Source organism: Eptatretus burgeri, chromosome 5 (assembly GCF_056783735.1).
Source record: "Eptatretus burgeri isolate ZD-2024b chromosome 5, Ebu_testis_v1, whole genome shotgun sequence".
In the NCBI taxonomy this organism is placed as follows: Eukaryota; Metazoa; Chordata; class Myxini; order Myxiniformes; family Myxinidae; genus Eptatretus; species Eptatretus burgeri.
In genome coordinates, this window is record NC_140965.1 from 33,447,751 (window position 1) to 33,465,752 (window position 18,002).

The window sequence follows — 18,002 nt, forward strand, 5'->3', positions numbered from 1 at the left end:
TGGTACGGTAGAGGGTGGAGTCATCAGCAAAGAGATACAGAGGATTTTCCAGAGAGTCGGAGAGATCATTGATGAAAACCAGAAAAAGAACAGGGCCCAGAATGCTACCTTGAGGAACTCCAGCCTGGACAGGAAGGGGGGTTAAAAGAACTCAATTTAGGGCCACACTGTGACTGCGGCAGGAGAGGAAGTCTGCGAACCACGAGTGGAGATGGCCTTGGATACCATGGGAAGAGAGTTTGGTGAGTTTACGCTTGAAAGGAATTTATGCAATTTTACCTAAATTTTTACCGAGTCGGCCATGACACTTCCAGTCACGTTATTGACATGATCTCTGCAATATAACATCACGACCCTGGCCTAATGCTGTCACCCAAATTTGGTGCCTTTGTGTCTGGTGGGTCTGGAGAAAAGGATTTTTGAAGGAATTTACTGTCCACCATTTTGACATACTTAAATTCACATGAGTGGAGCAAGCTTTGCAATCCCTGTTACCAGTCAGGAGCGGAACCTTGCTGCCAAATTTCAGCCGGATCGGCCCAACGGTTTGGCAGATGTCAAAATAGGAGATGTACAGATGGACGGACGATGCACAATGACACCTTATCTGGCATTCCATTTACAGATGAGCTAATAATATAATGTTTCAATTGCACACAAAATAATTAAGTTTTTCTGGAATCTGTATCACAAGATGATGAGACTATCTTTCACATTATGGTTTTGTCCAATTGTGTCAAATATGGTCGAGGAATTTTTTGGATGCTAATGTGCATATCATTACATAAATCTCTTTGACAAAATGAACGAGAATGACAAAATGACGATAATCAATTGCACATAAATTGAATAATTGATGCCTGATTCATATAAAAATGAAATGAGAAGAGCGGTGGAGAGTTGAAGTTGAAATGTTGCTGTATTATTAGCTAATCCAAGGTTTTAATGGTTTGTTTTTACAGGAATTGATAGGTTTAAGGGTCCATACATGCACAGCAGGGAGTACAAGGAGCCATGGGAGTACAGAGACAAGTGTGTGCTGGTGATTGGCATTGGGAACTCAGGTGTAGACATTGCAGTGGAAGTGAGCAGGCATGCTGCACAGGTAATGAAAACAACCTCCTCTTCTTCATCATCGTCTTGCAATAACTTTGGATCAGCCTCAGGTGGCTTTTCATGTGGTTGTATCATTTTACTGGAGGATTCCTTATTCTGCTGAAATTGAGCTGCAACCCTTCTCGAGGCATTTTATGCAAAAGAAATAGAGCTACACCGAAGCAGTAAAGTAAATAATAACAGGTTAGGAATTGACAAAAATGTTTTTGGTCAGATTTACATCAACAATTTATTTAGTGGGGTTAAGATTAGGCTTTCCAAATGAGGAGCTGATACAAAGCTTGGGGGAGGCGGAGGGGGGGGTAGGAGAGAAAAGAAAGGGCAGAGATAATATGCATGAACGAGAGGTGAGTCCAAAGAAAAAAAGATTCCAGTTACCTTCAGGGGTAAAATACGCTAGTACTGAGATGCTTACTTTATTGAACGGTGGGATGGAAGGGCAGGATTGGATAAGAATAAAATACGATTCTGTGTGAGAGACAAGATGAAGACACTCCCTTTTGGCGAAGCAAGGAGGTGCAAAATGTGATTAATGATAAGCAGAAGGCATTTATCCATATTATGAAGCAGGAGTGTCTGTCTGTCCGTCCCTGAACTACACCCTCAGTTTTGGGGCTCACCCTGTCAAACCTTTTGTGGAACGTTTTGGCGTCCCAGTGGATGTCCTCAGGTGGGTGGGAGGTTTCATAAATTTTTCAATACAATGATTTTTATTTTCGATCCATATGAAGTGTTTTGTATCCGCCCTTTCTCGACGGCAGATTAGTCTGTATTGAGTGTCACCTGAGCATGGCGTCTATATTTGTTTACCTCATGAGTGTTTGTAATTTATTAAACTAGTACGTGCCCGTAACAAAAAAATAATAATAATAATTAATTATTTAATAAATAAATAAATATTCAAACCGTGAGCAACAAACAACAACCACACAGGCCGTTTCTTCGCTCTCGCGTGCCCGAACGTGCGTGGCCCGGAACTTTGCATGTTATTCACAGTTACGATTATTCGCAATTTAGTTTTAATGCCCAAATATTCAATTAGCGCCAACGTATTTTGCCTTTTCGCAATGTCATCGCAAGGAAAAACAAAAAGAGAAGAGAAGAGAGAAAAAAAAATATTACTTCCTGGTTCGGAGCACACCAGCTCACTCTGATGTTACCGAAATTTATGCACCGTCTAATATGAAAACGATCATAACTTGGGACATTGTGTTTATCTATAAATGCGCATAAGAAATCGAGAAATTATTAGAATATACGAAGTCATCACTCTCCGGAAGCCCGTACGTTGTAACCCGTAATGGGGAACGCGGCTGAGCTTCCCTTCCCCATCGGCCATGCCCACGTAACAACGTGTCTTGTCATTGGTTTCGTAAATAAATGGCCATAACTTGGGAAGCACTTGTCCGATTAATATCAAACCTTGAAAAGCCACATCCTCAGGTCCCCAGCAATATACCTGGTAAGTTTCAATTAGATCGGACCAGTGGTTGTCGAGAAACAGCGGTCACACACGTGCACACACGTGCACACACACACACACACACACACACACACACACACACATTGCTGGAATTAGAGATAGATGGTCTCGTATTTGTGATTAGCATGATGCTGATGTGGAATTAAAACATAGAGATTGAGTTTAAAGCAGAATGAGGAAATTACGTGAGGGTTTCTACCCATGATATTTGTGGATTCGGCATTTGCAGTTTCGCCATTGTGACGTCACAGAAATATTACGGACCTTACTTCTGTTGGGGTCAGCTGCAGTAAGTTTTTTGCTCAAGTCCTTCATGAACCGGCTGTCCAGCCCCTTCCAGTGCATAGCACGGGTACCTCACCAATTTGGAATAAAACAGCAGGACTTCAGTCAGACAATGATCAGTGGAAGAGTAAGTGGAGGTGAGTTAAGAAATACAATACACTTCATCGATGTATAAAAAACGAAAATACAGTCCGTGAGGTGATGAGTCAGTCCGGGAAGCTGTCCATCAGTCCGTGAAGAGGTACATGCCTCGGAATCACGTCCTGTTTGAACGTCAGTTGCAGCCGACACAAACGTCGATAAATTACGAACAATTGGAATGTTCCTTTCACAATGAAGCTCTGTGACCATTTGTCCATTAATTCCGTAGCGTTTGAACGTCAGTTGCATGCTGACTTCATACACATATGTCTATCAAGAACGTACTAATGGGATGGACGTTTCGACGCTTTAGACTGCTGAGATATCTTCGACCATTGAAGACCCTTCAAGACCCCTAAAGACCCAAACGTCCCAGAAGACCCAAGGACCCAAAAGGCTCTGAAGACCCTTTAGACCCCTCAGACCTAAACAATTTTGACGCCTAACACCCTTCAGAGAGATTAGACAGCTTAGACCCTTGACCATTTATACCAACCGGGCCTTTTTTATCACAAATAAAGATAATATCACCAATATTACAAATAAATTTGGACAAGAGAAATGTTTGTATTATGATTGGTGAAAATCATGACAACACATCAAATCTGTGACGTCAATCTCTGCAATGACGTGTGGAGAGGTGAGCGTAGCGAGCCAATCCACGGAAGTTAAATATAAAAAGCTCGCTCACACACTTCATCAAATATATCAAGCTTGTATTTATTATGTCTGTCAAAAGGATGCACCCAAGTAATTGCGTGAAGTGTGCAATCATGCCCCACTTGTGTACACATTGTCATGTCTGAGGCTCATTAACGTGTTATGCCTCAGTGTCGAAGGACTTATGAATGCCTCTGCAGATTTTCAAAACGTTTCTGTACCGTATTCAGTTAATTTAACTTACGGTTACCGTTCCCCAAGGATCATTCAATAAAAACCGAACCAAGCGGTGGGACACGCACAAGAGACAACGGAAAGAAAGATGTCTCTTGTAATTATAAGGGTATTTCTTATAAAGAAAAGTAAATGGAAGAGGGTAGACGAGACATTGTCATAAACGGTATGGACCAAGCGATCAACTGACACAGATAGGAATGAGGGGGCACCCAAACTTATGCACAGTCGACAATAATTGTGTGCGTCTCCTCCATAACTCCAAAACCATGAAACATCGCAGCCTGAAATTTTGCATGCATACTTGGGGAACTGCATGCATACTAAAGGAACTCTAAGGGAGTGCAAGAGTGAAAATTGGGTGATTTGGTTAATGAAAACACCCCTTTTCAAGGCAATTAATGGCCTTGTTTAGTTATATTATTTATCAGGCACATCGTCAACCACCTTGCTCTCAATGGGGTCTTCAGGCACATCCTGGGTTGCCTTGCTGGGGTCTCAAGCCGCCATGTTTTTTTGGCCTGCTCAACAATTCCCAAATTAGGAGCGTGGAGCGATTTCATGCATGATGTGATATGATTTTCCACGATGTACTCTCACGGATCAAATTATATCATCGAAGTATTTTTTCGGTTTTGAGGATTGGCTATCATCCTGACTAAATAAGTGTCAAAATCTGTTGTGAAATCTGAGAATTTAATGAAATAACAAGTCTTATAACTAAGCCAATATACCTATTTACTTTAAGCAATCAAGGCTATTTTCCTTCATTCTCCATACACACACAAGGAAATGTGAAATTTCCAAAGCATAATTACCTTTTTCTACTGTTTGGAGAATTCTATTGAGTGAACAAAATATTTAGGAACATGTCAAAATTAACAAGTTTCATTGAGCAACAGTGTGATTTAATGCATTCACGACTAGACCTCGTGCCCTGTACCACGTGAAGAGCAGGTGATACCACGTGTACCGAACGGATGTACTGTTGCGAATCTGGAAGCCATGAGCACTGAACATACAGGTCCTATAGATAAGTTATATCGGTAAGTATGTGTTTCTAGGTAGGGTGCCGTCCTATGTTTAATGGGTGATTCATTGTATGTGCACTGTGAATTATTTTATAGTTAGGATTTCTTCACCACCAACAACGACAACAACAACAGATATGACTACGACAACGCCACCTTCCCGCACTTGACCGGTCACCATTACGCACGTGTTTTTGGCTGAGGACGTGGGCGGAGCTTTCGTCGATTCGGGTCGAAGCTCCACTCCGAGGAGGGGCAGAGAGCGTTTCCTCCAGCCAATGAGCGGAGGACGAGCACCACACATGCGCCCCAGCCAATCAGGAGGCCGTCACAAGTCGCCTGATAACCCACCGGCCAATCTGGAGGCTAGTTGCGTCGGGGGTGGGGGGGTGAAGAGAAGAGCGGGTGTGCGTGAGGTGGTCTGTTCGTTCTTCCCTTGAGCCTGTCCCGAGAGGATCGCCTGCCTGCGAGTCTGTCAGGACGAGAATCGCTTGCCTGTTTCGCTGCTGGCGCTCACTGACTCGTCGTGTGCTGGAGGAGCGTGCTGGAGCCCGATGCTGCCCTCCGTACCCGGTGCTTGCAGCGGCATCAAGTTGCGGATTCAAGTCAAGGGCCGCACGAGGGGTAAGGTCTAAGCTAGCTCTGGTCTCCAGCTCACCTTTTCTCAAGCTGGAAACCTTCAATAAAGACCCGACGGGGTCCATTTCTTTGGGTGTGTGTCTGTGTCTGGGCCCGTCTTCAAGTAGAATTGTGTAAGTGCTTTCTTTTGCTCATTGTACAAAACATTCTTTATTCGTGATAACTCTGTTCTGTGTTCCCCTCCCAGATTATTGTTATAAATAAATATCCCTTTTCTTGAATGTACCAGCTCGTTTCTGTGTTTCTTTTATTTGCTTAGCACGCTGTGTATTGAGAGATAGCGAGGGTAAATTGTCCATTTGGTCCGGTACGGCTCTGGTAACTCCGCTCGGTTACGCCGGATCCGAGCCGTTACCTGCGACTCGGATCGGACAGAGTCAGCCGAGGGTGTGGTTCCCCGGTAGTTAGACTGTGTGGGTATTTAGGTACATTGAAATTGGCAATTGACCCTCCCCCATGTGGTTCAGAATTTGGTGATCTTCGTTCCGATAAGGGACCCGTGACCTTTCGGATTTATCTGAAAGGTACGACCTAAATTCCGGGTGTTCGGTGGAGCCGACTCTACTGCTCCCCCTTGCTGTCGTGCTTGCCACCGAGACCTTGCATCACTTCAATTGGTTGTCAGGAGTGGGGTATGAACCCCTCCACCTGCATCGATAATTTGCAGGACACCAATCACAACAATTGGTGTTCAGGAGTGCGATTCGGCCTCTCCGCTTCCGTAGAGAAATTCACGGGATTTGGATCAGGGGTGTAGGGAGCAACCCCCCCCCCCATTCCCCCAAATTGCGAGCGAGTGAAATTTATTTCTCATACGCAACATGGCAAGCCAAGATGAGCTGGGGCAGGTGGGTAGTAGTGTAGTGTTTGAGGAACCCATGGTCCAGGACACCACCCCCATGCAAGAACTTTCCCCACAACCGAACCCAAAGGTCGCATTGGGAGCGGTGGGGGTGGCGGCGTATGACACCCCCCCTCCCCGTCAAACTTCCCTCCCAGTCCGTGGCGAATCGGCTTCGTCAGGGCCATTTGACATGGGCCGGGTAGTGGAGATGTTAGGAAACATGATGGATGCGAGGTTACGAGACATGAAGAACAAAATAAAATGCAATGCGTGCAAAATGGATGCAAATGCGCGCAAAATGGATGAGATGAGGGGTGACATGCGAACACAGTGGGGTGAGATGCAGAGCATGGGGTTAAGCCTGCAGGCAGGCATAAGAGGCATAATGGCGCCTGCACGTGGGGAAACGACTGAGTCGAGGAGGAGTGTGAAGGTTTGTCGGTCCGTGATGGAGACGGGTAAGGTCGAGGGGACGAGCGACACCACGACAATAATTGGGGAAATGTGTAGGGTGAGACACGAGGGGACGAAGAAAAAATTAAAGGAGGTGACGGACACAGGAAATAAAAGAGACGGAAAGCCAGGAAGTAACGGAAATAATAAACGAGGTGATGGAGATGGAGGAATCAAAAGGGGGACAAATTGAATGAAACTAAAGACGAGCACACACACATAGACTTAGTGAGGGACAATGGGGGTGAGCTGGTAGAATGTATCGGGACCTGGTGCGAGCATCAGTGTAACCTCCCTCAGGAACAGGGGCAGATGGTAAGCTCCCTCGAAGCAGATCGTGACCAGGTAAGTCCAGTCGAGCCATGCGAGGTCGACCGGGTGTATGGTGCGAATGAGTGCACGCGGAGCTTGGGGCATGGAAACCCCGGGATTCCTTGGGTTAACCCGAATCCCCGATGTGATTGTCCCGGAGCGTCTTTTGAAATGTGTGCAGAATGCGAGCGACATGGAATGCGTAGGTTCGTGTGTGGGAATGGTACATGGACCAATCCAGATGAGAGATTTGAATGGCGAGCCTAATAGGCCGCGTAGAGCTTTTTTGGGAACCACGCCGATCAGGCGAGACGCCGAGTACAAGGCCCGTTCGGCATTTTGCGAACGGCCCTTGCGTGGGCGTCTACGTGGAGGGAATCCGGTGCGGAAACGCTCGGCGTTTGGGACAAGAAGACCGTGCGGACAGTTAAAATGTAGGCGAGTGTTGTATGAATTTGGAACAGACGGGTCCACAGGCGGGCACGTGTGTGAAGCTCCACATGCTGTCCGCCGCATGTTCTGTTCACAGAACGCAGAGCGGGTCCCCGGGATGATATGCTTGGGCTGGCCTGCACGGGAAACCGCGCAGGTTCAGTGTGCGAGTGACGTCACTGGGGACCTTGCATCACGAGTTACGTGCGAGCAGCGCGCGTTGGCTCGCTTGTCGGACCCCTCAGAAGCGAGTGCTGATTGTTATGCACAGGGCGACGACAAGGCTGCACATATCGCCCGATGGAAGGGAGGAACGGGCAAGCTGTAGACCGCCGCCTTGGCGGTACAAAAAAAATAATAATAAATAAAAAAGCCTCGCTCCAAGTTCACGGCCCTGCAAGATGTGGCAAGCATCCCATTTGGGCATAGGAGCACGAGTTAGCGAGATGGGTTTAGCTGAGTTAGACTGGCCTCATGGGGGCATGAGCCGTCCTCCAGGGGGCCCGTGGACTAGTTAGTGGGAAAGTAGATTTAGATTTAGAATGGATTTTGGAGACATGGACCGACATGGAATGTGTAGTGGGGACGTAGCTTAGCGGTAGAATTAAATGGAAAGTGCACTAGCTTATGGGATGACGGGGAGCAGTAGTTAGTTAGGGGAATTTAGTTAGCAGAATGGCAGTGTTGGAGTGTTGGTGTGAATTGGAAAATTAAAAATGTGTGATGAATGAGTATGGGACAGCAGGCCCAAGAGTGTGAATGGAGCGAATGTGGGATGCATGGTGCGAATGAATGAGTGGGGGGAGGAGTGAATCTCACCCAAGTGACCCTGGGGTCAGTGTAATGTTAGTTAGTGGGTTATTCAAATTTACCAAAAGGAGGTCGTTCTGTGTTGGTGGTGTATGAAGGCACAAAACCCATTTGGAGGGGTGCAAAAGTTCATTGACCAGCTGGGAGCGTGGCTGTCAAAAGGTGAGTATAGAGTAGAGGGCACCCCGGGCACCACAGTCGGCCAGAGTAGGCCAAGAGTCTGAGGGACCGGGATAGTGTAGTGGGCATGGGTGACCTACGGAACGGGACCCGGAGCACCAAAATGCCACGTGGGCATCGGAGGGGGGCAATGCCAGGAAGGGAAACGCCCTGCCTTCATAGGGAGCAGGTAGGCTCGGAGACAGCCTCAGGGCCTGGGGGTGCCGTAGTTTGAGATTCGGCAGAGGGGAAATCCCTGCCATGTGAGCCACGCTGCTCAGCCATGAAATTGTGCAAAAGCACGAGTGAAAATTTGAGGGCTAGGCCAAAATCTATAATGGGACACCAACACGGGCAATGGGAATCATGGTTTCTAGAACCGATAGTTTAAAGTGACAGGCGTTTTGAAAAGCCCCGGGGGTAGTTTAAAGTTAATAAAAATAGGATAGTTAGGAAATGTACCCCTTCGCACCATCCATCCCTTCGCTCTCCGTAGGCTGCTGGACCCACCTTCAGAAAGATTGCTGAAATCTGTAGGAGGCTAGTAGGGAAAGAATACTGGTTCTGGCTCACTTTTCCCCATGTAAATGAATGGGGGATTTTCAGCCATGAAATTTTTCTTTTTTTTTCCCCTAAAAAAATAAATCCCCTTTTTAGCCCAAGGTATATTTATTTGTCTCCCCATTTTAACCTAGGGGCTCTCTATTCAAATAACCCATACAACAAGATAAAGATTTGTTAAAGGTGATTCTAAAGAAATATCTGAAACGTCTAAGCCTCGGGACACTCTTTATCAAATAACCGATGCATATTGTTTAGCTCACTCATTGAACCTATAAACATTTGTTCATTCTCAAATTCCTTCAATAGTTTAATTTTCTTTGCACAATAATCCCCATCTAAAATATTGAAAAACAAAACATTTGAATCTTTATATTTTTTAAGATACCCCTTTTGTGCCATTACGAAATGATAAACTTCTCTTAATGATCTCATCTGACCACCTCCTGAGCCACAGGTTATTTTTGTTAAGCCCCGCCCACTTCCAAATGGAATTTTTTAAAGCCCTGCCCACTTTTCTTTAAGCCCCGCCCACTTTCCTGTGGATTTTTATAAGCCCCGCCCACTTTTCTTTGAGCCCCGCCCACTTTTCATGAGGTTTTTTATAAGCCACGCCCACTTTTCCTAAGCCCCGCCCGCCTACTCTTACATAATTTCCAGTTCATCTCTGACTCACAAAGAAAATTCCAGCATGTTATGGTTTTGAAAAAATTGCCCAAAGAATAGAAGGCCTGCGTGAGCTTGCCCAGGGAATTTCCACAGGAAACCACACCCAACAGTCTTTCCCTATAAAAGCTTCAAGCCCAGGCTCCATTTTAAACATTTTTTTTTGCTGGTGATGGTGTGCTGTGTGCTTGCCTGGAACTCTCAGACTTGTATGGAACTAAACCTTCAAGTTGATGAACTGGATTCAAACCTCTTATCTGTTGAGGTAAGATTTTTATTTTCCTATTTTCAAACTTTAATTGAAGCATACTCATTTAATAATTAAATAACTTAATTAATACATTATTATTTTCTCTCACAGGAAATTGTATCTGAAATACGAAATGAAAATACTGCTTTTGCTACAACTTGGAGCGAAATTGTTGGCTTGGCTGAAGACCTTATGAGCGACCAAGACCTACAGAACGAGCAAGACCTTGAGTGGGATGACTTTGGGGTTCCTTGGAACTCTCTGACTTGTATGGAACTAAACCTTCAAGTTGATGAACTGGATTCAAACCTCTTATCCATTGAGGTAAGATTTTATTTTCCTATTTTTAGTTCCTTTTAAACATCGACTCATTTAATAATTAAATAACTTAATTAATACATTATTATTTTCTCTCACAGGAAATTGTATCTGAAATACGAAATGAAAATACTGCTTTTGCTACAACTTGGAGCGAAATTGTTGGCTTGGTTGAAGACCTTATGAGCAACCAAGACCCACAGAATGAATTTGTCCTTGATGATCCAATCAAAGAGTTATACCTTGGAGACCAGCAAAGTCCTGAAAAAGAGTTTTGCAACAATAGTACTCATTGTGAGTTATCAAGACAATACCCCCTGAACAAGTTATACCTTGATGAGCCAGAATACAAGTTTTACCTTGGAGACTCACAAATTTTGAAAAAATCAGTAAATGAGTTCTGCCTTGATGGTTTAAATAACTACCTTGGAGACTCAGGAAAAGGGTTCTGCCAAGATGGTTCTAAATATGGGACCTACCTTGGAGACTCACAAATTTTGAAAAAAAATCAGTAAATGAGTTCTGCCTTGATGGTTTAAATAACTACCTTGGAGACTCAGGAAAAGGGTTCTGCCAAGATGGTTCTAAATATGGGACCTACCTTGGAGACTCACAAATTTTGAAAAAAATCAGGAAATGAGTTATCCTTAAGAGCCTTTGGAAGTTGGTTTTACTTTGAATACTTGAAATGTGGGTTCTGGCTTGATAACTCACAATGTGATACATATCTTGGAAACTCAACAGGAATGTGGTTATACCTTGGAGACTTGGAAAGTTGGGTTTATTTTGAAGACTTGAAATGCTACCACTATTTGGGATCTAAACCTATCAAAAAAATTCTTACTCCCTCTTTCTACGTCATCAAACCTGAAAGCCTTAAAAGACAGAATTGGAAGAAGAGAAAAAAAACATTAAAAATATACATTGTTCGTTCTGGGAAGAAAGTGCAGGCTTACTCCCCCTTTCTACGTCATCAAACCTGAAAGCCTTAAAAGACAGAATTGGAAGAAGAGAAAAAAAAAAAATGTAAAAAATATATATATAGGTGGAAATCTCATTTTGAAAAAAGACATTGAGTTGGGGTTGAGATTTTGAATGTGAGGGTTGGGGTTGAGATTTTGAATGTGAGGGTTGGGACACACACACACACACACACACACACACACACACACACACACACACACACACACACACACACACACACACACACACACACACACACACACACACACACACAAAAGTTAAGCCTTGACTATTCAGTTGAGGATTCTGTGTTTGGGGTTCACAGATCTAAGAACGTCCCCCCCTTGGCACACATTATATACTGTAATACACCTCGGACTTGGCCCTCTAGTGTCCACAAAGGTGTATAGTAGGAGGGAGTGAAGGGACAACCCATTGCTCCCATGGGTATTATCTGCTTAGTTTTGTCTTTTGTAATTCCTGTGAATAAAATGAACCTAAAATCTCTTCCCCTTCCAAATCATATATCTTATAAGTCCAAGGAACCGTATCTATTACATCAACAATTTTAAAAAGTTCTTTCGTCCATCGTTTAGTAAAACCCTTTTCAAAATGAGATTTCCACCTATATATTCTTACGATATCACCAACTTTGAACTTAGGTTTTCTGACATTAATCTCTTTTTCATATTTTAATTTTGTAAATGTTTCTCATGGTTTCATATTTGTTGACATGTGAATTGTGTCATTATACTTATCCACAATATCCTGAATAAAAGATGACCATTGTTGTGAACCGAGTTGTGTGAATTTTTTATATAGTCTCTCTTTTAAGGTACGATTAAAACGTTCAACAACAACTGCCTTCCCTTCATTAAAGGTACTGTATAATGTAATACTGTTATTTTTTAGAAAATCCATAAATGTCTTGTTATAAAACTCTCTACCCTCATCAGTCCACAATTTTTTAGGTTTTCTCTTACTTTTATTAAATATCTGTTGAAAAGCTAACATAAGAGTATTACCTGTTTTGTTTTTTAAAGGGACAACCCACGCATATCTACTCCTCAAATCAATAACGGTTAAAGCATACTTGTACCCCTTATCATTATTGAGTTCAATCAAATCAGCAGACCAGATATAATCAACTTCCTTGGAATAAACTTTCCTTCTCTGAAACTTTGTGAATATTGGTTTATGTAATTCATCAGCTAATTGCTCTTCAGTCTTAATGGCATCATTAGAGCCTATAAGTTTTTTGAATTTCCAAGTCCAAGTTTCAATTTAGCACTGATCATCTTCTTCACAATGAACCGATCAACTTTTTCTCTCAAGGTTGGATTTTGTATCAGAGACAAATTATACAACATTTCTCTATCGGCTTCATGTTTTTCTTCCAACGTTGTGGTATTCCCATAATCAATATCGTGTCTCATGCACACTTCATCAACGCTATTGATTGGTTTACTCCAGGATTTAGGATTGTCTGCCTCATCTAATCTTTTATCCAAGTTTGTGCCTGGACCACAGAAAGAATACCCTGGAAGATGTAATTCCCCTGGTATTCCAGTAGTTGTAAATTTACTTCCTGATAAAAACTTTTGTATATCTCCTCCGAGTTTGTGTTTGGAGATAAATTGATTTTTTTTTGAACCACACACCGAACATATACCTTTTTGTATAACCCTGTTATTTTTACTTTTAATATATGAAATATTTTTAGTACTAGTTTTCTTTTTACATTTGAGACAATAACTCATTTATTTATGAGAAAAATTCCTGCAGAGTGCAAAAACCTTTTTAGTTTCCAACATGCACATTTGAATCTTAATATTTAAAACATAAAGAATCCTTAGAAATGCCTTCACTCTCTCCTCCATTTATTTAAGAAAAAAATAAAAATGAAAAACTTGAATTTAAATGAATAGCTTGTCAATATCAATATTCTTGTCGAAAGTATTGTAAATAGACTTGTCAATTCTTTGTTTTCCTCCTCGGTGGGTTGAGTTATTTTCTGTAATACCCCTATTCTTTTTTGAATCTCACTGGTTTTTATATTTTGATATTTATTTATTCTCTCTCTTTCCTCCTTCTCTCTCTTCTCCTTTTCCTCCTTCTCCCTCTCCTCCCTCTCTCTCTTCTCCTTTTCCTCCTTCTCCCTCTCCTCCCTCTCTCTCTTCTCTCTTTCCTCCTCTTCAACTCCTTCCTCATCCCTTACTATCCTTGAATCGCTTACACCCCATAGAATATTATACATATATTCATCAGGATTTCTTGTTATTCCTGAATCCAAAATAATTTTTTTTACAACAGGAAACCAATAAAATTTCTTTTGAATTTCTAAAAGAGCCTTACCTTTTCTTAACTTTATAATTTTTTTCATTATTTAACATTCTAATTAAATCTAAAGTTGTCGGTTTATCAACATCAGCATAATGCCAATCTTTTATTGAAAATACCTCATTCTTATGTTGTAGAACATATTTATTAAAATACCGAATACCCTTTTCTTGAAGGTATGCTTGGACACAGAAATGATAATTTTCTTGAAGCCTTCTTGCTGTCATTTATATATTAGATATATATATATATATATATATATATATATATATATATATATATATATATATATATATATATATATATATATATGTATGTTAGAATAATATTATGGCACGAAACACCTCCCCATCTTCCCATAGTTAAATCATTTTGTATTTCCTTACTTATTATATATAATCCTGTTTTTTCTGTTTTCATGAGATAAACAAGGGCAAAACCATTATTATATTTACCCTTATTAAATTCTTTTATTTGTTGTTTACTAATCGTGGACCCACAAAACTCATTCTCGATACCAAGTGGATAATATTCTTCCTTACGAGACTGATTTAATTGTTCCAGGTCTTCGAGGTTAATTTTAAATGACCAATTATACCCTAAATCATTCATATCATACCCCCATTGTTCTATTCTCATACAAACGATATGCCCTTCTTTATAAAAATTTATTTTAATTCGAACTGTGAATTCTGTATGACCTGGAGATAATATCAACACTTCTGTATCTTTGGAATACACGGCTGTTTTATTTAAGGATATATATTGTGATAAATCGCTTAATCTCACCAAGTCATTCGCGTCAGTCGGGCTTGGATAATTTTTTAATTTATAAGCATTTTTCATGTTAATACTTTTGGTTATATTATATTTATGTCGTTCAGCCTGTGCCTTTGTGTAATAATTTGATATATCAATATCCAGTTCTTGAGATACACCAAAGATAGAACCATCTTTACCAACATAAGTCATTTATATTAGATTAAAAATAATATCATAAAATTTTTTATTTTTGTTGAGTTGAAATAACACATATAGACATAATTAACCACAACACTTGGAATTTAATTCTTGGACTTGAAATGTTTGATAAACACCATTCTGTAAGAATTTTATGACTTCAACAGGTGGTGGAAGACCAAAACTATCAAAATAATATTTGTCTTGACTATTAAAAATACAAACCCAATGAGAACCGTTCCCATTATTATCTTCTAAGTTCATAATAATATTCTTTGTATGTTTCGGCACATTTGTTAATTCATCTATCATACAAATAACCACATTATGAATTTTTAATTTCTTACAATATTTAACAAGTTGTAAATTTGATGTTGTATTCTTTCCAAATTCTTTCAACCACTCATCAATGCTCATTTATTTATTAGAAAGATATAATCCATTACAAGCCTGGTGTTGGCACAGTGGTTAGGGCAGCGGCTTGGGATCCAAAAGGTCCTGAGTTCAAGCCCCGTTGGGCCACTGAATTAATACACCAGGGGGTTGACTCAGCCTGTCATCCTTCCGAGGTCGGCGAAATGAGTACCAGTATACTGGGCCGGTGTATACCCCGGTTAAAATAGGTGTATGATATCCCTGTGTTGTAAGAGGCGACCAGGGTTGCGTCAGGAAGGGCATCCGGCGTAAAACATGTGCCAAATCACAATGCGGATCATACGGATGATCCGCTGTGGCGACCCCTAACGGGAGCAGCCGAAAGAAGAAGAAGAAGAAGATAATCCATTACCTCTTTTCGTTAATTTTACACCTGCTTGTGCTATAGAAGAAAGCATATCTCCAACTAGCAATCTCGCTTTATCAAGCAGACCTTCAAGTTTTTCAGCAAAATCTACAATTACGCCACTTCCACTAATTTGTTTCTCCAACTCTTTGTTATGTCTTTCCAATTCTTTTTGAGCCTGGAGTTGAGCCTTCCTTTCGTTGGCAGTTTTCACCGCTGTTGAAATACCACCCGTCAATGCTCCAACCGCACTTAAACCAGCAAATAAAGGAATTAGAAATGGGAGAAATCCTCCACTCGTCTCTCTTATTGAATATTTTTTCAACATTGGTTTTGTCATTTTAATTTTAAGTGAGCCAGTGTCATTCAAGATTTTAACCTGTTCTCTTGTGAGCAAAACATCAATTCTTACTGCTCCTTTTCTCTGAATTGTATTAACGTTAATCGTACAAGGCTTTTGATTTTGAACACAAGATGATAGTTTATGAAGATTGATTTGATTAACATATACCCCAGTTGGTACTTTGCCACTCATTTATTTAACAAAAAATTATGTGAGACTAATCATCACACCATTATCTGTATTAATCTGCAATTCTGTTTCTTCCAAAAGCAAACAATATGCATCAACTTCTTCACTCTCTCCTCTTTCAATGTATAGGGAAGTATCCACTCGATTAGACTTTATAGTTTCCTTTTGGGCGCTCAGGTCAAGCGCATAGATTGTATACAAACTTTTAAATGCTGTCATATCCAAAATAGGTTCTTTATTTCCATTACTTTCACACACCTTTTGGTAAGACTTGTATGCTTCAGCAAAATCATTTTTTTCCCAATTAATTTCCAATCTATCTCGTGGATAAAATGTTCCATCTAGAGAAACGCGAAGTTGTTTCACCTTAGCATTATCACTCAATGCATTATTCTTATCAGTCGTAGTATCACCATCTGGCTTTTTAAAAATCATCCACAGATATCGTGGCTTTCCTTCCAGAACACCCAAATTCCACGTGTAGGTAGTTTGGTTGAGTTTAACGTGTTGACATCTTCTTTTGAGGTATGATACACTGAGTAGTTTCTTTGAGTTAAGTCTTCGATTCAACATCTCTTCTGTTTTAAGATTAGGAGTATATTCACTGATATACCAACTCATTTCCTCAATTACAAATTTATTCTGATCACCAAAAGCACTAGCAACACCAAAAAGCAATCGATTTTCATTATCATTCCTTTGTAGTTGAAATCTAATTTTAAGACCATACAGAACTTTATCATGATCACAAAATCCAAATATACCTTTAAGAGGAACTGCCACAGTAAAACTATTTTCTGCTTTTGTATCATCATTATACATTCCTTTCCTTTGAGTATATCCAGGGTCTGTGTTTGTTCCGGTTGACATATCAGGAATAAAACCTTCGACAGACCCCTTTCCCATTCTATCACTGAATGTATAGAGTGTAAATTTCATCATTTCAGACACAGCAGAGACATAATCAACCGCTTCAACTTCTTGTGTTCCAATATACAAACGCACACTATCAAACATTTTCCAGAAGAAATCATTTACAAGTGTAGCGTTTGTGTTATTCCCAGCCTTAGTGAATTTAAATTTACACAACAAGAAACTTTCGGAGAGATTCAAATAGGTTTGTTGATAATTTATTTCAAAACTTTTTGTACCATTCGTATTCCAGTCTGTTCCAGTTATTGCATTTACCTTGAAGTAATCTTCTTTTTTAGTGGAGTTTGAGATAATAATAGTATCATCCAAATCATAGATACTATCAATTGCTTCCATACTTGTATTTATTTAGGAAAAAAAGATGTTAAAACTTTTGAAACCCTTATCCAAGTATTTGAATTATTTTCTGTCGTTCTTGGGGGGACAACTGAGTTTTGCCTTTCTTAATTTCTTTTATTGCTTGTAATTTATGAGATTCCTTCTGAGCATCTTTTATACTCTTTACAGCACCTGCTACATTTCCCACAGCAGAAGTAGTTGAACCAATTAGATCTTTATGTTTAAGAATAGTTGAACCAATACCCATGAGAGTATCAATTATCCCATCTCCTCTAAATTGATGTCCAACACCCCTTTGTCTCTTAGGTTTATAGTATCCTCTACCAAGATACATACCTTCACCCTTGTAGTATGGGGAAAGGAACATCCCATCTCCTGTAATTATTTTATATTTTCCCAACTCGTGTTTCCTCACAATAACCATCGTATTTATTTATTGGAAAACTTCACGTAGGTGAATTCTGATAGATACAACTTCTCCATTAAAAGAAATCACACGATTATCTTGGTCGGTTATCCTAAAATTTACTCTGTGTATGGTTTTTCCTGACACAGGGAGATAAACCAAATTTTTAGGTTCCATATTGAATTTATAACCAATTGGGGTTGAGTATGCGCTGAATGAAAATATTGCATTTGTTTTTTTTCCATCATTATAAGCACCATCAATCAAATCACAGTGAATTAACACCGAATTTATTCCTGAGGATATTTGAATGACATTATCACTGTAAAACGTCCCATTAGTTTCAATCTTTTT

General features: G+C 40.6%; 1 protein-coding gene across 4 annotated transcripts in view; it reads left to right on the forward strand.

The window, feature by feature from the left end:
- Positions 1-18,002, forward strand: part of LOC147026191 (flavin-containing monooxygenase 5-like) — a 187,298-nt gene that overhangs the window by 128,335 nt on the left and 40,961 nt on the right. For all 4 annotated transcript variants that reach the window (XM_085881350.1, XM_085881348.1, XM_085881351.1 and 1 more), the window contains exon 4: positions 963-1,105. In XM_085881350.1, coding sequence (XP_085737476.1) covers positions 963-1,105 — 143 coding nt within the window. The remainder of the gene's footprint in view (positions 1-962; positions 1,106-18,002) is intronic.